The 17,781-nt window shown below is 42.1% G+C and overlaps 1 protein-coding gene across 2 annotated transcripts; it reads right to left on the reverse strand.

The window, feature by feature from the left end:
• Window positions 1-258: 258 nt before the first annotated feature.
• LOC115847988 (zinc finger protein 850-like) lies at window positions 259-16,470 on the reverse strand. Of its 2 annotated transcripts, none has more exons than XM_060288942.2 (3): window positions 16,238-16,470; window positions 15,619-15,745; window positions 259-4,221 (listed from the first exon to the last, which is right to left on the reverse strand). In XM_060288942.2, the coding sequence occupies exons 1-3, from the start codon at window positions 16,241-16,243 to the stop codon at window positions 1,451-1,453; spliced, it is 2,904 nt and encodes a 967-aa protein (XP_060144925.1). In that variant the 5' UTR covers window positions 16,244-16,470; the 3' UTR covers window positions 259-1,450. The 2 variants fall into 2 exon arrangements, with proteins under 2 accessions (XP_060144925.1, XP_060144926.1); XM_060288943.2 differs by lacking the exon at window positions 16,238-16,470 and adding an exon at window positions 15,060-15,151 and having other exon boundaries at window positions 15,619-15,713.
• Between the last annotated feature and the right edge of the window lie 1,311 nt (window positions 16,471-17,781).

Raw genomic sequence — 17,781 nt, forward strand, 5'->3', positions numbered from 1 at the left:
GGGTAATGCAATTAAAACCAATTAAAACCTCGCTGAGATAGCACTACTCACTTATTAAAAGGGCTGACATTAACGATTGGCATGGATGTTGAGAAACTGGAACTCTCCTACAGTTTTGATGGGAATGAAAATGGGAAGTCATTTTAGACCAGTTTCTTAGTTTCATCAGGAGTTACACGTTCATCTACCCAGTGATTCAGACACTGCACTGAGTTATCAATAAAAGATAAAAGAAACATAATCCACATAAAGAACTGATGCAAATGTTTGTAGCAGCTTTATTTTCAAGAGTGAAAACCTAGAAATAACCTAAATGCCCATAAAAAGATGAATGGATAAACTAACAGTGGTACATCCAAATAAGAATGCTACTCATCAAAAAATAAAGAGATGAGCTATTCGTTTATATCACTGATGAATCTCAAATAATTATGAAACAAAGGAACTCAGAAGAAAAACCCAGTAAACAGCTTATGATTCCAATTAGATAAATTCAAAAAAAATGCAAAGGTATCTATTCTAAGGAAAAGTACATCAGTGATTACCTGGAGAGGTGGGAAGGGCAAGGAGAGATAATAATAGGTCATGAGGTAAATATGGGCAGTATCAGAACTCTGGTGATGGTTTTGAGATTCATACCTAGGTGAAAACTTATTAACTTGTAATACTTCAAACATATGCAGTTTAGTACATGTAAATTATACTTTAATATAGATTCAAAGATTGTCTCAAGATGAAAAAATCTGTATGTCTCACTCCCTTTGGAAAATAGGTTTGGCAACCATATACTGAATCCACTAATGCTCTCCTTGTGCTCTCTGGGGATCAGTCTTCCCTCAGTGATAGCAAATATGAAGAGCAATGAAGTACATTTCTACCTGAGTCAACAGGCATGCTGCCTAGATCACAAGAGCTACATCCCCTTTTCTCTTCCTTTCCTGCCTCTGCAGTAAGGGTCTTGAAGTGAAATTCACTAGAATCAGTGTATAAACTGATCTTGCACAGTCAATGTCACAGAATCTGGATACACTTTTAGAAGAGGTACATTCCATCTAGTTGGCTGCAATGTCCTCCACTCCCTACTAAACCAGAGTTTCTGTACCAATTATGGTTTCCCCTGGACCCAATGGTCTTACAAATAGCAACATTAGCTCAAAGAATTGTGGACATTGGGAAATATAGTTCTCTGTAGACTTGGAGGAATACACACTCTCCAACAGTGCCTCAATACCCTATAATCTCTAATTTGAGTAAGGGAAAAAAATTCATGCCCTCAGAAGCACTTGAGGTGAGATTCAATTCAGACCAATGGCCCCTCAGTTTTCTCCACTGCCTCTGTACTGAACAAGGAAATTGCACATTCCCTGTACATCTATGCCTTTCTCTCGTGTAAACTCTCCAATCCTCAGAAGGATTTGCTCATAAAAGATTTCCCACATTTAGGGCACTCTTAAGGCCTTTCTCTAGTGTGACCTCTCTCATGACAACGCAGTTTGGAGGTGTTAATAAAAGATTTCCCACATTCACTGCACTTAAAAGGCCTTTCTCCACTGTGAACTCTCTGATGATAATTGAGGGTGGAGCTATGAGTAAAAGATTTACCACATTCAGTGCACTTATAAGGTCTTTCTCCAGTGTGAGCTCTCTGGTGTATAATGAGGAGATTTCTTTGGACAAATGATTTCCCACAATCACTACACTCATAAGGCCTTTCTCCAGTGTGAGCACTCTGATGATAGCGAAGGCTAGAGCTGCTGGTAAAGGATTTCCCACATTCACTGCACTCATAAGGTTTCTTTCCACTGTGAGTACTCTGATGATAATGAAGGTTAGAGTTGCTAGTAAAGGATTTCCCACATTCACTGCACTCATAAGGCTTCTCTCCAGTGTGATTTCTCAGATGTACACGGAGATGGTTATTAGCGGTAAAAGATTTCCCACATTTGGTGCATTTGTAAGGCTTTTCTCCAGTATGAGTTCTACGATGATAACGGAGGGTAGAGCTAGCGGTATAAGATTTCCCACATTCACTGCACTTATAAGGCTTCTCTCCAGTGTGATTTCTCTGATGAACACGGAAGAGGTAATTAGTAATAAAAGATTTCCCACATTCAGTGCATTTGTAAGGCCTTTCTCCTGTGTGAATTCTCTGGTGTTCAATAAGCCCACACTTACTCTGAAAAGGTTTCCCACACTCACTACATCCATAAAGACCTTCTGTGTGAACTTTCTGGTGTTGAATGAAGCTATTCCTAAGGGTAAAGGATTTCCCACATTTGCTACACTTATAAGGCTTTTCTCCAGAATGAAATCTATAATGATTACACAGATAATAGACAGAAGTAAAGGATTTCCCACATTCACTGCACTCATAAGGTCTTTCTCCTCTGTGAACTCTCTGATGATAACAGAGGTTGGAGCTAGTTTTAAAAGCCTTCCCACATTTACTGCACTTATAAGGCCTTTCTCCTGTGTGTAATCTCTGATGATATCTGAGGGCAGACCCAGACATAAAACATTTCCCACAGTCATTGCACTCATAAGGCCTCTCTCCAGAATGAATTCTCTGATGATAACGGAGGGTACTGCTACTGGTAAAGGATTTCCCGCATTCGCTGCACCTTACACAAGGCCTTTCTCCAGAATGAACCCCCAGATGATAACAAAAGTTGGATTTAGAGGTAAAAGATTTCCCACATTCACTGCACGTAAAAGGCCATTCACTAGAATGAATTTTCTGATGGTAACGAAGAATAGCAGGAGTAATAAAAGTTTTCCCACATTCATTGCACTCATAAGGCCTTTCTCCAGTGTGAGTGCTTTGATGATAATGGAGGTTAGAGCTACTGGTAAAACATTTCCCACATTCACTGCACTCATAAGGCCTTTCTCCAGTGTGAACTCTTAGATGATAATGGAAGTTAGAGTTAGTGGTAAAAGATTTCCCACATTCGGTGCACTCATAAGGTTTTTCTCCTGTGTGAGATCTCTGATGATATCTGAGGGCAGCCCTAGAGACAAAAGATTTCTCACATTCGCTGCACTCATAAGGCCTTTCTCCTGTGTGATATCTATGATGAGAAATGAATGCAGACCTAGACATAAAAGATTTCCCACATTCACTGCACTCATAAGGCCTTTCTCCAGAATGAACTCTCTGATGATATCGGAAAGCATTGGTAGAGGTATAAGACTTTCCACATTCAGTGCATTTATAAGGCTTTTCTCCCGTGTGAGATCTCTGATGAGAACGGAGGGTGCGGTTAGTGGTAAAGGACTTCCCACATTCACTGCACTCATAAGGCCTTTCTCCTGTGTGAGATCTCTGATGATAAATGAGGGCAGACCTACAGGTAAAAGATTTCACACAGTCACTACACTTATAAAACCTTTCTCCAGAAAATACTCTCTTATGTCGAATGAACACAGAGCTATGGGAAAAAGACTTTGCACAGTCGCTGCACACAGAACTGTTTTCTCCACTGTGCAATCTCTGCGGATATATGAGGACACATTTTTGAGTTAAGGATTTCCCACATTTGCTGCACTTGTCCTGTCCTGAACCAGTATAAATTTTTCGATGTTGACTGATGGTTGAGCTTTGTCTAAAGGATTTGTCACTTCTGCTAAACACATGAAGCCTTTCTCTAGTGTGTACTCTCAGGTGCATAACAAATGCGGATTTGTACCTGAATGTTTTCCCACATTCACTGCACACAAAACACTGTCTTTCAGTGTAGACACACCAGTCCTGAACAAGTGTGTGTTTGGGGCTGAGGGCTTTCTTGCATTCTCCCCAGGTGTGATGATTTTTCCTGCCTTGTGAAGTTGACCCACACTGGGTGATTTTGCTTGGCTTCTCCACAGTATGAGTGGTCTGCTGCTGCAGATGTCCCACGCTGGCCCGGATCTTCCTAGAAGTAAGAGGCTTCTGTGACACTTGGAATCTGTGGCTCCTGAAAAATGAAGCCCTGTGTACAATGCTATTCAAAGGCATATAAAATGTTGTTGCACATGCTCCACATCTCAACAGTTTATGGCTGTGTTGTGTTCCCTGATGCTCGGCCAACTGGAAAATGTCTCTCAAGACTGGACCACACATCTCACAGGGGTGTGTCTTCTGGGAAAATGGAGCTGCCTTAGGAGATCCAGCCTGTGACACTCCTACAGGAACAGTTTCTTCACAGGATGTCTCCTCACCTTCTGCTCCACAGCAGCAACCTGAATGCAAAGAAACACTCTTGAAGTACACGTTGACTCCAGAGAGGGAGCAAACTCACCACAAATGTGCAGCTATCTCATCTAAGAATGAATCTTTTCAAGCAAATGGGATACTTTTCAAGACTAGGGAGCTGGAAATCAGTTTAAGCAGAAGCTGCTGTGCATTCCTGGGTCCTCACAATATGAAAATGGTAGAGACCTCAACAGGGGAAGGATACAAAAATAGGGTGTGACATAAGGAAGAGAAGCAGGGTCTAGGGCTTGTTTCTCTGACCACAGCTTCCTGCAGGACCTTTTCTACTGCTGATGTGAAGCACAGTAGAAGGGTGTGATCAAGGCCATGAAAACACAATCACAACAGATTATGTGCTTTTCGAGGTCAATTTAAGCATATGTTCACACACCTCACAGCAGAACATATGAAAGGCAAGGTTACAGAGTAATAGAGAAAGGGTGGTGAGAGAAATGTGTGAGATGTGGAGTTCAGAGAGGTAGAGATTTTCACTTGGCTGGAAATCACAGTAGAAATGACAAAGTAGTTGAACTGACAGGTTGGCAAAGGGTCAAAGGTGGAGGCATAAAGGTAGAAATGGGGTGTGGACACTGGCAATGGCACCAAAATTCTCATTGAACAAGGACAGGTTCCTGGTATAGTCTTTGTTGTTTTTTTAAAAAAAGATTTTATATATATATATATATATATATATATATATATATATATATATATATGCTGATTGGCTGCGTTGGGTCTTCATTGCTGCACACAGCCTTTTTCTCTAGTTGCAGTGAGTGGGGGTTGCTCTTGGTTGCGGTGCGCAGGCTTCTCATTACAGTGGCTTCTCTTGTTGCGGAGCATGGGCTCTAGGCACATGTGATTCAGTAGTTGTGGTGCACAGGCTCAGTAATTGTGGCTCGTGGACTCTACACTGCAGACTCAGTAGTTGTGACGCACAGGCTTAGCTGCTTTGTAGCATGTGGGATCTTCCTGGACCAGGGCTGAAACCTGTGTCCCCTGCATTGACATGTGGAATTTTTTTTTTTTTTTTTTTTTTTTTTTTTTTTGCAGTACACGGGCCTCCCATCACCGCAGACCCTCACGTCATGGAGCACAGGCTCCGGACACGCAGGCCTAGCAGCCAGGGCCCATGGGCCCAGCCGCTCTGCAGCATGTGGGATCCCCCCGGACCGGGGCACGAACCCACATCCCCTGCATCAACAGGCGGACTCCCAACCACTGCACCACGAGGGAAGCCCAACAGGCGGATTTTTAACCACTGCACCACCAGGGAAGTCCCTGGGTTCCTGGTATATTCTTAACACGGCCCTTATGTCACACCCTCCCCAGCTGTAATTCACCAGAACCAGGCCAACTCTGAGCCCACCTTGCCATGGCTAGAGTCATGTCCATCCCATGATTCACAAAGGACTCTTCTAAGAGTCCTTTACCTTACTTTGCCCTAAGCCCTAACTGTGCAAGTACCTGGAACCAAGCACTGAAAGAAAAAGAACAAGTGAATGGCCAGCAATGTCCCAGAGCAACTCAGCACACAGCAGACCCAGGAAAGAGCACAAGGTGAGTGACGTCAACAAAACAGTAGAATAGGAGATACCGCCCTTCACCACCAGTTAAACAGTTATTCATGAAGGAAATTAATTAGCCCTGGAAGGCTCGAGAGTCCAATTAAGAACACACTACAACAGAGTGGAGCATAAAAAAAAGGAGTATGCACACAGAAAGGATTTCTGGAGAGACTGTCTTAGCAGAGACATCTGGAGATGACTAGGAAATGGAGGCCAGGCTATCACTGGGCTACCTCTATCAGCCACAGGTTGGGTGCTATTGCAGTCCCAAGTGGCCTGCGCTGCAGAAGACCCCAGTTGCCTGCTCTACAGTGGACACTGGAGCTTTCGCCACTGAGTTATACAACAACCATGACCATAGTGGATGCCCTGGTGAGTATGAAACTACTGGGCCACCCCTCAGTTGGACCTGCTGTACCAATCCAGGATCAGGGCTGCCACACCCCCCAACCCTGTACATGTCCTGGAACCAGAGGTGCTGCACCTGCTGTGTGTGTCGGCATTCCAGACCCTGACTCCACAGCTACACCATGTACTCCAGTGTGTCAGGCACTGGAGACAAATTCACTATAGACAAGCCAGCTCCACAGACCCACAGCCACCATCTACATGTGCAGCCAGACACAGACTCCATAGCTGCTCCCTGCATAGTCACACATCACAAACCAAAGCCAAGGGCTTCCCTGGTGGTACAGTGCTTAAGAATCTGCCTACCAATGCAGGAGACATGGGTTCGAACTCTGATCCAGGAAGATCCCACATGCCATGGAGCAACTAAGCCCATGCACCACAACTACTGAGCCTGCACTCTAGAGCCCACAAGCCACAACTATAGAGCCCACGTACCACAACTACTGAAGCCTGCGCACCTAGAGCCCGTGCTCCACCACAAGAGAAGCCACCACAATGAGAAGCCTGCTCACTGCAACGAAAAGTAGCCCCTGCTCACCACGACTAGAGAAAGCCCGCCCACAGCAACGAAGACCCAAGGCAGCCAAAAATATAAATAAAATAAAAATAATAATAAAAAAACCAAAGCCAAGGCTGCTGAAGGCTATCCAGTGACCCAGACTCCAGAACCACTGTCGCTCCACAAGTGCCTGTACACAACATCCCAGTTCTGTGGATGCTCAACAGGTACCCACATATTAGACACCAGTGCCACTACAACCAATAGGGTTCCCAAGAGCCGACTGGGCACCAGGAGGGATCCCCTTGCCCACAAAGTACTCCATAGGAGAAAAAGAGATCAGGAATTCCTCAGCAGCCTTCTCCACCAAATTTGGACACCCTCAGCCTGGTTGATTGAGGACTCCTGATATCTTTGCTGACACTGACTTCAGGTGAAGAAGCTGCACAGAGACCAACACAGCTGGACCTTCCCTGGAGCCAGAATGACCACAGCCCAATTTTGCACTCACCATCAGTGGAGGTCTTTCCCCACCAACACTGTAATGCGAAGGGAAAAAATGACTACACCATCAAATCAGCAGACATAAATGCAAGGCTACAGGAAACACAAAAAATCAATGAAACATGAAACCAATACAGAAATACCATAATTTATCAGAAACCACACCCAAGGAAATAGAGATCTACAAACGGTCAAAGAATTCAAAATTATTGTTTGAACAAAGTTCAGTGAAGCAACAAAACACAGATAGACAATTCGACAAAGTAAGGTAAACAATACACAAAGAAAACAAGTTGCTCAACAAAGAGACAGAAATGAAAAAGAACAAAACTGACTGGCCGAGGGTGCACTGAGAGACAGTCCCTGGCTGCCACACCTAAGAGCTGCAGGGGACAGGTTCACCTTTATCCAGTTGCCTATAAGTACTAGCACCCACTAGGCTCATGAACGTTGGCTGAGAGGAACAAAAGGATGGAGAAATCACCCCACACTTTCAACCAATGATACTGCATTTCCTAGCATGCCCACTCTCCGAAAAGACACTCAGATGTGAAGAATCAACAGATGAATTGATAAATGAATATGTGGGAATTGCCTATCAAACTATTGATGGGATTTTTTTTACTTTTTTTATTGGAGTATAATTGCTTTACAATGTTGTATTAGTTTCTGCTGTACAATAAAGTGAATCAGCTATATCTATACCTATATACCCTCCCTCTTGGACCTCCCTCCCAACCCCCCATCCCACCCATCTAGGTCGTCATAAAGCACTGAGCTGAGCTTCCTGTGTTTTATAGCATGTTCCCACTAGCTATCTATTTTATGCACATAGTATATATATGTCAATCTTAATCACCCAATTCATCCCACCCTCCCCTTCCCCCCAGTGTCCACATGTCCATTCTCTACGTCTACCTCTCTTTTCCTATCCTGCAAATAGGTTCATCTGTACCCATTGATGGAATTATTAATGTGATACCACAGGCAGCTAAGAAGACACATCAAAATAAAAAGAAATGGAGCAATACCAGATCATTATATATATGATCACACACATACATATACATACAGACACACAACAAATAAATCCTCTTAATGCCAGTAGGGTGTCAACTAATATGTGGTAAGGAAGACTGTCTCTACACTGACTGGCCTTATTGCACTGGTTTTTCAGCAGGACAATTCTATTCGGTTTCTGAAAGAAAACTTCCTACAGCAATGAAATAGCACAACCACCTTGTGTTTTAACAGTCTGATCTTACCCATTACCAGAACAGTTTATGTGTTCTTACACCTTTGGACTTGTATGGGTATTAAAATCTTCAAGAATAATGAAAGCAACCAGAACCAAAATGGTATATATATGAAGTATATGCCTTAGGCATCTATTTTGAGACTAGATGGAAACTAGACGGAAATATTGAAGACACTTTTAAAAAAATTTATACAGCAAGTTGTTATTAATCTATTTTATACATATTAGTGTATATATGTCAATCCCAATCTCCCAATTCATCCCACCACCACCCCCTGCACTTTCCTCCCTTTGTGACCATACATATATATTAACTCATATATGTGGAATCTAGAAAAATGGTACAGATGAACAGGTCTGCAAGGCAGAAATAAAGACACAGATGAAGAGAACAAAAGTATGAAGACCCATTTAAATTGCAGGAAGGATGCTTTGCTTTTGTCAAAGAATTATGAATATAGGCTTAAGCTTCAGAAGTTTCTTTTATTGTACTTTTGTTCTACCTTTGTGTTCTGAATGTTCAAACACAAAATTCTTGTATTAGAAGAGGCATTTCAACAAATATCTGTTGAGAAAGAGTAGTCCCAATAATCTGATGACTTTATTTCTTGTTTACCTAAAAGTTAGTCATTTGAAAGTTCGTTTAGATTCAAGATCCTTGGTACACTCACATGTTAGGACTGATGAAAATCATTCCAAAAGAGCTATACTGGAATACATGTAGGAAATGCTTTGACTAGTTTAATATAAAACCGTATAATAAAATGGAAATTTCATGTACTTCAAAAATTCTGAGTTAGTAAATTACTTTCATCTATAGGGCATGAAGCCTGTTGGTAAAATTATTTTCATTTGTTGAGCATTAATTGTAATAAAATGATGACACTCTTCCATTTAAAACAAACAAACAAATGAGCCCACAGAAATTTTGGTGCTGAAGAATACAATGAAACAAACAACAAAGCACAATGGAGAGAGTATCAACAGTGAATTTTATCAAGCAAAAGTAAAAATCTAGGAACATGAAAACAGGTGTTTCAATTATCCAGTGAGGGGGAGAAAAAAGGAAAAGAATGAAGTAAAGAAAGCCTATGCGGATTATGAAATATAAAGCAAAACATTATTTGTATTTTTAGAGCCCTTGAAAGATAAGACAGAAAGTGGTAGTAAGCACATTTAAAGAAACAATGGTTGAAAACTTTCTAAATCCAGGAAGAAGAGTAGATGTCCTGATGCTCACAGGTTTGATCAAAGGGAACTTCACTGAAGCACATAAAAAAACTGTCAAAAAGCAACTACAGGGACTTCTCTGGTGGCACAGTGGTTAACACTCCACGTTCCCAATGCAGGGGGCTCAGATTCAATTTCTGGTCAGGGAACTAGATCCCACATACATGCTCCAACCAAGAGTTCACATGCCACAATTAAGGAGCCTGCGTGCCGCAACTCAGAATGCAGTGAGCCACAACTAAGGAGCCTGCCTGTTGCAACTAAGACCCAGCACAACCAAATAAATAAATAAATGTTAAAAAAAAAAAGCAATTACAGAGAATTCCCTGGTGGTTCAGTGGTTAGGACTCAGCACTTTCACTGCTTGGGCCTGGGTTCAATCCCTGGTCAGGGAACAAAGATCCCACAAGACTTGCAGTGCAGGAAAAAAAAAAAAGGCAATTACATATTATTCAGTCATTAAAAATTAATGAAATAATGCCATTTGCAGCAACATGGATGAATCTAGAGATTATCATACTAAGTCAGGTAAATCAGAGAAAAAAACAAATATTATGTGATATCACTTACATGTGGAATCTAAAAAAAAATACAAATGAACTTTACATACAAAACAGACACAGACTTACAGACAAAACTTATGGTTACCAAAGGGGGAAGTGAGGGAGGGATAAATCAGGAGTATGGGATTAACAGATGGACACTGGCATATATAAAATAAACAACAAGGATTTACTGTATAGTACAGGGAACCATATTCAATACCTTGTAATCAACTATAATGGAAAAGAATTTTAAAAATAGATATATAGATATATACATATAGATCTATAACCGAATCACTTTGCTATACACCTTAAAAAAAAGCAATCACAAATAGAAAATTTTGAAAGCAAGCCATGCAGCACAGCCAAAAACATAAACAAATAAAATAGGTCTCAAGATATATATATTTTTTAAAGTGAAAAATTTAGAGCAATAAATGCTCATGTTTAGAAAAAGAAAGACCTCAAACAAATTTATGTCTCAAGGAACTAAAGAAAGAACAAATTACACCCAACATTACCTGAAGAAAGGAAATAAGAAATATCAGAGCAGCAATAAATAAAACCAGAAACTAGAAAAAAGAGAAGATAAAGAAACAAGTTCTTTTTTGAAAAGACAAATAATTGACAAGCCATTAGGTACACAAAGAAAAAAGAGAAGACTAAAAAATACCAACACCCATTTATGATCAAAAACTCTCCAGAAAGTGGGCATAGAGGGAACCTACCTCAACATAATAAAGGCCATATACGACAACCCCATAGCAAACATCATTCTTAATGGTGAAAAACTGAAAACATTTCCTCTAAGATGAGGAACAAGACAAGGATGTCCACTCTCGCCACTGTTATTCAACATAGTTTTGGAGGTCCTAGCCACAGCAGTCAGAGAAGAAAAAGAAATAAAAGGAATCCACACTGGAAAAGAAGAAGTAAAGCTGTCACTGTTTGCAGATGACATGATATTATACATAGAGAATCCTAAAGATGCTACCAGAAAACGATTAGAGCTAATCAATGAATGTGATAGAGTAGCAGGATACAAAATTAATGCACAGAAATCTCTTGCATTCCTATACACTAATGATGAAAAATCTGAAAGAGAAATTAAGGAAACACTCCCAGTTACCATTGCAACAAAAAGAATAAAATACCTAGGAATAAACCTACCTAAGGAGACAATAAAAGACCTGTATGCAGAAAACTATAAGACACTGATGAAAGAAATTAAAGATGATACAAACAGATGGAGAGATACACCATGTTCTTGGATTGGAAGAATCAACATTGTGAAAATGACTATACTACCCAAAGCAATCTACAGTCAAACTACCAATGGCAATTTTCACAGAACTAGAACAAAAAATTTCACAATTTGTATGGAAACACAAAAGACCACGAATAGCCAAAGCAATATTGAGAAAGAAAAATGGAGCTGGAAGAATCAGGCTCCGGGATTTCAGACTATACTACAAAGCTACAGTAATCAAGACAGTATGGTACTGGCACAAAAACAGAAATATTGATCAATGGAACAGGAAAGAAAGCCCAGAGATAAACGCACACCCATATGGTCACCATATATATATATATTTTTTTACGGTACGTGGGCCTCTCACTGTTGGGGCCTCTCCCGTTGCAGAACACAGGCTCACAGGCCCAGCCGCTCCCCAGCATGTGGGATCTTCCCGGACCGGGGCACGAACTGTGTCCCCTGCATCAGCAGGCAGACTCTCAACCACTGCGCCACCAGGGAAGCCCTGGTCACTTTATTTTTGATAAAGGAGGCAAGAACATACAATGTAGAAAAGACAGCCTCTTCAATAAGTGGTGCTGGGAAAACAGGACAGCTACATGTAAATGAAAGAAATTAGAACACTCCCTAACCCCATACACAAAAATAAACTCAAAATGGATTAAAGTCCTAAATGTAAGGCCAGATACTATAAAACTCTTAGAGGAAAACATAGACAGAACACTCTATGACATAAATCATAGCAAGATCCTTTTTGACCCACCTCCTAGAGAAATGGAAATAAAAACAAAAATAAACAAATGAGATCTAATGAAACTTAAAAGCTTTTGCACAGAAAAGGAAAACATAAACAAGACAAAAAGACAATCCTCAGAATGGGAGAAAATATTTACAAATGAAGCAACTGACAAAGGATTAATCTGAAAAATTTACAAGCAGCTCATGCAGCTCAATATCAAAAGACAAACAACCCAATCCAAAAGTGGACAGAAGATCTAAACAGACACTTCTCCAAAGAAGATATACAAATTGCCAACAAACTCAAGAAAGGATGCTCAACATCACTAATCATTAGAGAAATGCAAATCAAAACTACAATGAGGGGTCTTCCCTGGTGGTGCAGTGGTTAAGAATCTGCCTGACAATGCAGGGGACGCGGGTTCAAGCCCTGGTCTGGGAAGATCCCACGTGCTGCTGAGCAGCTAAGCCTGTGTGCCACAACTACTGAGCCTGCGCTCTAGAGCCCATGAGCCACAACTACTGAAGCCCGCGCACCTAGAGCCCATGCTCTGCAACAAGAGAAGCCAACGCAATGAGAAGCCCACGCACCACAATGAAGAGTAGCCCCCACTCGCCGCAACTACAGAAAGCCCCCGTGCAGCAACGAAGACCCAATGGAGTCATAAATAAATAAATAATTAAAAAAAAAGAAAAAGCTACAATGAGGTATCACCTCACAGCAGCCAGAATGGCCATCATCAAAAAATCTACACACAATAAATGCTGGAGATGGTGCGGAGAAAAGGGAACTCTCTTGCACTGTTTGCGGGAAAGTAAATTGATACAGTCATTATGGAGAACAGTATGGAGCCTCCTTAAAATATTAAAAATAGAACTACCATACAACCCAGCAATGCCCCTATTGGGCATATACCTTGAGAAAACCATAATTCAAAAAGAATCATGTATCACAATGTTCATTGCATCTCTATTTACAATAGCCAGGACATGGAAGCAAACTCAGTATCCATCAACAGATGAATGGATAAAGAAGATGTGGCACATATATACAATGGAATATTACTCAGCCATAAAAAGAAATGAAACTGAGTTATTTGTAGTGAGATGGACGTACCTAGAGTCTCTCATACAGAGTAAAGTAAGTCAGAAAGAGAAAAACAAATACCGTATGCTAACACATATATATGGAATAATAGTAAAAAAAAGATTCTGAAGAACCCAGGGGCAGGACAGAAAATAAAGACACAGATGTAGAGAATGGACTTAAGGACACGGGGAGTGGGAAGGGTAAGCTGGGACAAAGTGAGAGAATGGTATGGACATATATACACTACCAAATGTAAAATAGATAGCTAGTGGGAAGCAGCCGCATAGCACACAGAGATCAGTTCGGTACTTTGTGACCAGCTAGAGGGGTGGGATAGGGATGGTGGGAGGGAGATGCAAGAGGGAGGAGATATGGGGATACATGTATTTGTATAGCTGACTCACTTTGTTATAAAGCAGAAACACACCATTGTAAAGCAATTATACTCCAAAAAAGATGTAAAAAAAAAAATAATAAAATTAATTTTGCAAAAGAAAAATCAGAAATTAAAAACACATTACAACTGATAACACAGAAATGCAACCGATCATTAGAGACTATTATGATGAGTTAAATGCCAACAAACTGCATAACCTAGAAGAAATGAATACAGTCCTATGAACAACCAAGACTGAATCATGAGGGAATTCCCTGTTGGTCCAGTGATGGCATGAAAAAAAAAAAAAAAAAGAAAAAGAAAAAGAAATGAATGGGATGAAAATCCCAGGACCAGATACATTCACTGGTGAATTCTAGAAAACATTTAAAAAGAATTAGCATCAATCCTCCACAAACTTCCAAAATTGAATAGCATCAACAACTTCTGAACTCATTTTATGAGGCCAGCATTACCCTGCTACCCAAGGACACTACATGAAAAATGCAGACCAATATTCATGATGAACACCTAAACAGAAATCCTCAATAAAATACTACCAAACCAAATTCAACAGCACAAGAAAAAGATAATATACCCTAATTAAGTCTGATTTACCCTTGGGTTGCAAGGATGCCTCAAGGTACACAAATCAACGTATGCAATACCCCACCACCCTAGCAAGTAGAGTATAAAATCGTATGATCTTTTCATGATATAAACTCTCAACAAATTCGGTACAGAAGGAACAGACTTCACCATGATATACTCCATATAATATGACAACCCACAGCCTACTTCATATTCATGGTAGAAGCTAAAATCTTGTTCTCTGTAATCAGGAACAAGACAAGGACTGTCACTTTCTGATCACTTTTATTCCACAGGGTACTAAAGTCTACACAGAACAATTAGGCAACAAAAAGAAATAACAGATTTAAATCTGAAAAGCAAAGTCTTCTCTGCAGATGACATGACCTTATGTATAGAAGACCTTAAAGAGTCTCCCACCAAACTGTTAGAATGAATAAGCAGAATCAGAAAGCTGCAGGATACAAAATCAACATACAAAAATCACTCGCATTTCAGCACAGTAACAATGGACTATCTTGAAAGAAACGAAGAAAGCAATCGCAGTAATAGCATCAAGATCAATAAATACTTAGGAAGAAAATTAACCTAGGAGCAGAAAAATGTGTACAATAAAAATTATAAAACACTAATAAAGGAAATTAGAGATGGAAACAAATGAAAATACATCCAATATTCATGGATTGGAAGAATTAGTATTGTTAAAATGGCCATAAGGGAATTCCCTGGCAGTCCAGTGGTTAGGACTCCATGCACTCACTCACTTCCGAGGGCCCAGGTTCAATCTCAGGTCGGGGAACTAAGATTCCCAAAAGCCTGACTTCCCTGGTGGCGCAGTGGTTAAGAATCCGCCTGCCAATGTAGGGAACACGGGTTTGAGCCCTGGTCCGGGAAGATCCCACATCCTGTGGAGCAACTAAGCCCGTGTGCCACAGCTACTGAAGCCCACGTGCCTAGAGCCCATGCTCTGCAAAAAGAGAAGCCACCGCAATAAGAAACCCGAGCGCCACAACGAAGAGTAGCCCCCGCTTGCCGCAACTAGAGAAAGCCCGCATGAAGCAAAGAAAACCCAATGCAGCCAAAAATAAATAAATCAGTCAATAAATTTACAGAATAGCAAGGACTGGGGCTGCAGGAGAGAAGATGACAGTGCAAATACCCCAGCCTTCTACCTACCACAACAACTACACAGACTACTGGGGAAACAAGCTGTCTCTACACCACATGGGTGGACAGAACACGTCCTTCGGGAAGCGGGGGTGAGGGTGAGGCAGGATACAGAGCCTAGCCCAGGTCACTGGGGAGGGTGAGGGTCTTACCCAGCGAGGATATAAGTGCATAGATGTCCAGCGTCACACTGAGGTACAGGCGTCTCTGAGCCTCATCAAGAAGCTTCCACTCCCCCCAGGAGAAGCGCACAGCAACATCCGGAAAGGTCACACCACCCTGTCATGAAGGGGATAGATGAAAGCTTGAACATTCTCCCTCTGAGAACCCACAATCCATCTCCTCATATATCTATTCCAGTCATCCTCCACCAGAGCTCCCCACCTGAGAGAGGATGCCAGGTCCTGGTGCAATTGACTCCCTCTGTCTCCTCACAGCCCATTAATCACTTTGTTCAGTCCTCAGCAATAACAGGTAGGGGGCACATAGCCATCTAAGCTCTAGGCTTGACCTGCAATGTCCCGTCCCTCCAGCCAAGCAATTCCCCTGGGGTCTCCCAAATTGTGGGAATCCAGACACAGCCAAATGTCAGCTCATGCTTCACCGGTACAGCCTCAACAGCAGGGCCTGGGGACCATCAGCTCACACTTCCTCTCCATGTGCACATCATTCTGTAGATGACATTTCTCTCACAATTTCAGACCCTACAGTTGCGCTTCCACAGCACTGCCACATCCATGCACCACACCATGGAATTCTCCCTGAACATACCCACATATTTGGCGCTTGGCATCCAGAGAGGGCTTGAGAAATTCAAACAAGATTCGGTACAGGGCTTCCCTGGTGGCGCAGTGGTTGAGAGTCTGCCTGCCCATGCAGGGGACACGGGTTCGTGCCCCAGTCCGGCAGGGTCCTGCATGCCGCGGAGCGGCTGGGCCCGTGAGCCATGGCCGCTGGGCCTGCGCGTCCGGAGCCTGTGCTCCGCAGCGGGAGAGGCCGCAGCGGTGAGAGGCCCACGTACCGCAAAAAGAAAGAAAGAAAAAAAAAAGATTCGGTACAACCCGAGTCCTCTGATGGATCCAACACCAGAGTAAGCCACAAACGCTGCTTAGAAGATCTCCCCAACTGCCTCTAATCTTTGCTTCATTATTAGCCACCCAGAACCACATGTGAATTTCATATTCCCTCAACTCTCTTCAACTTTTTTTACTGCCAGTTTTGCCCTTTCAGCAGCCACAACACTCTTCTCTGTCTCAACTCAATCTTTGTAAAAACAAAACAAAACAAACAAAAAAACCCAGTCCTAAATATCTCCCTGCCAGTCACAGTGACCAACAAATGACGACATTTGCTGCAGACCATATCCACTAGCAAGCCTCAAACGTCCCACACCCCGTCAAAGCTCACCACAAAATTCTGGAGAAGCCACATAGTAGTAATACTAAATAAGCAACAGACCCAGTCTCACTGCCTTCTTGTCTCAATTACTCCTAAGTCTCCTCAGCTGTCACTCGTCCACTCATCCCATGGAAGCCTCGGCCTCCCGCCAGATCAACCTCTCTCCCATACCGTTCCCACTGCCACTTCTCTACCTCACTTGGGTTTTCAATGCCCAGCAAACCCAACCAGGCCCTGAGCCAGAGAACCACTCCTCAGCACACACCAGTATTTCTGACCTACTAATACCATGGCCACTATAACCTGCATGCCCCCTAATTGTGAGACAGCTCCACCCTGGTCCACACAGTAGACATCACTTTTGAAAATTTCCATTCCTGAACGCCTTCCCCAGTTTTCCAGACTTGCCTTTCCAGCTGCCCACTTGTTGCCTACACTCACTCTTCTCTGAAACATCTCAGACTCTTTAACAGAGCCAAAACAACCTTGTGATATTTCCAAGGAAAATTAACCTGCTGCTGACGTCCCCATCCAGTTGATGAAGTTTTCATCCCTTTGTCTAATAAGGGCCAAAAACCTTCCGGTCATCCATCACTACTTCCTTTCTGTCATCAGCAACACCCACAATTGGCTTGGCCTTTCTCCAAAACTGGATCCAGAACTTATCACACTCCAGGACAGTCACTCTGGTCCATCAACACTCACCTAGGTTATTGCAATTAATCTTCCTGTGTTTCCTGCCTCCCCCCTTACTCCCACATTTGATCTCTTGTCTGCAACTAGTTGTAGCCTCTTTTGATCTGGGGAAGACCACCTCCCACCTGCGATTTAAACCTCATATTACTTGTATAACAGATAGCCAACTTCTCAAGCAGCAACAGTGCAGGCTTGACTCTGGTCCCACTGCATCTTGCTTC

The sequence above is a fragment of the Globicephala melas genome, chromosome 19, assembly GCF_963455315.2.
Source record: "Globicephala melas chromosome 19, mGloMel1.2, whole genome shotgun sequence".
NCBI classification, from domain to species: Eukaryota; Metazoa; Chordata; class Mammalia; order Artiodactyla; family Delphinidae; genus Globicephala; species Globicephala melas.

Coding starts and splice junctions, on each gene's coding strand:
- LOC115847988 (XM_060288942.2), bottom strand. Junction 4,222..15,618: donor TGCACTTATATCCTCGCTGG/GTAAGACCCTCA, acceptor CTTTGCATTCAG/GTTGCTGCTGTGGAGCAGAA.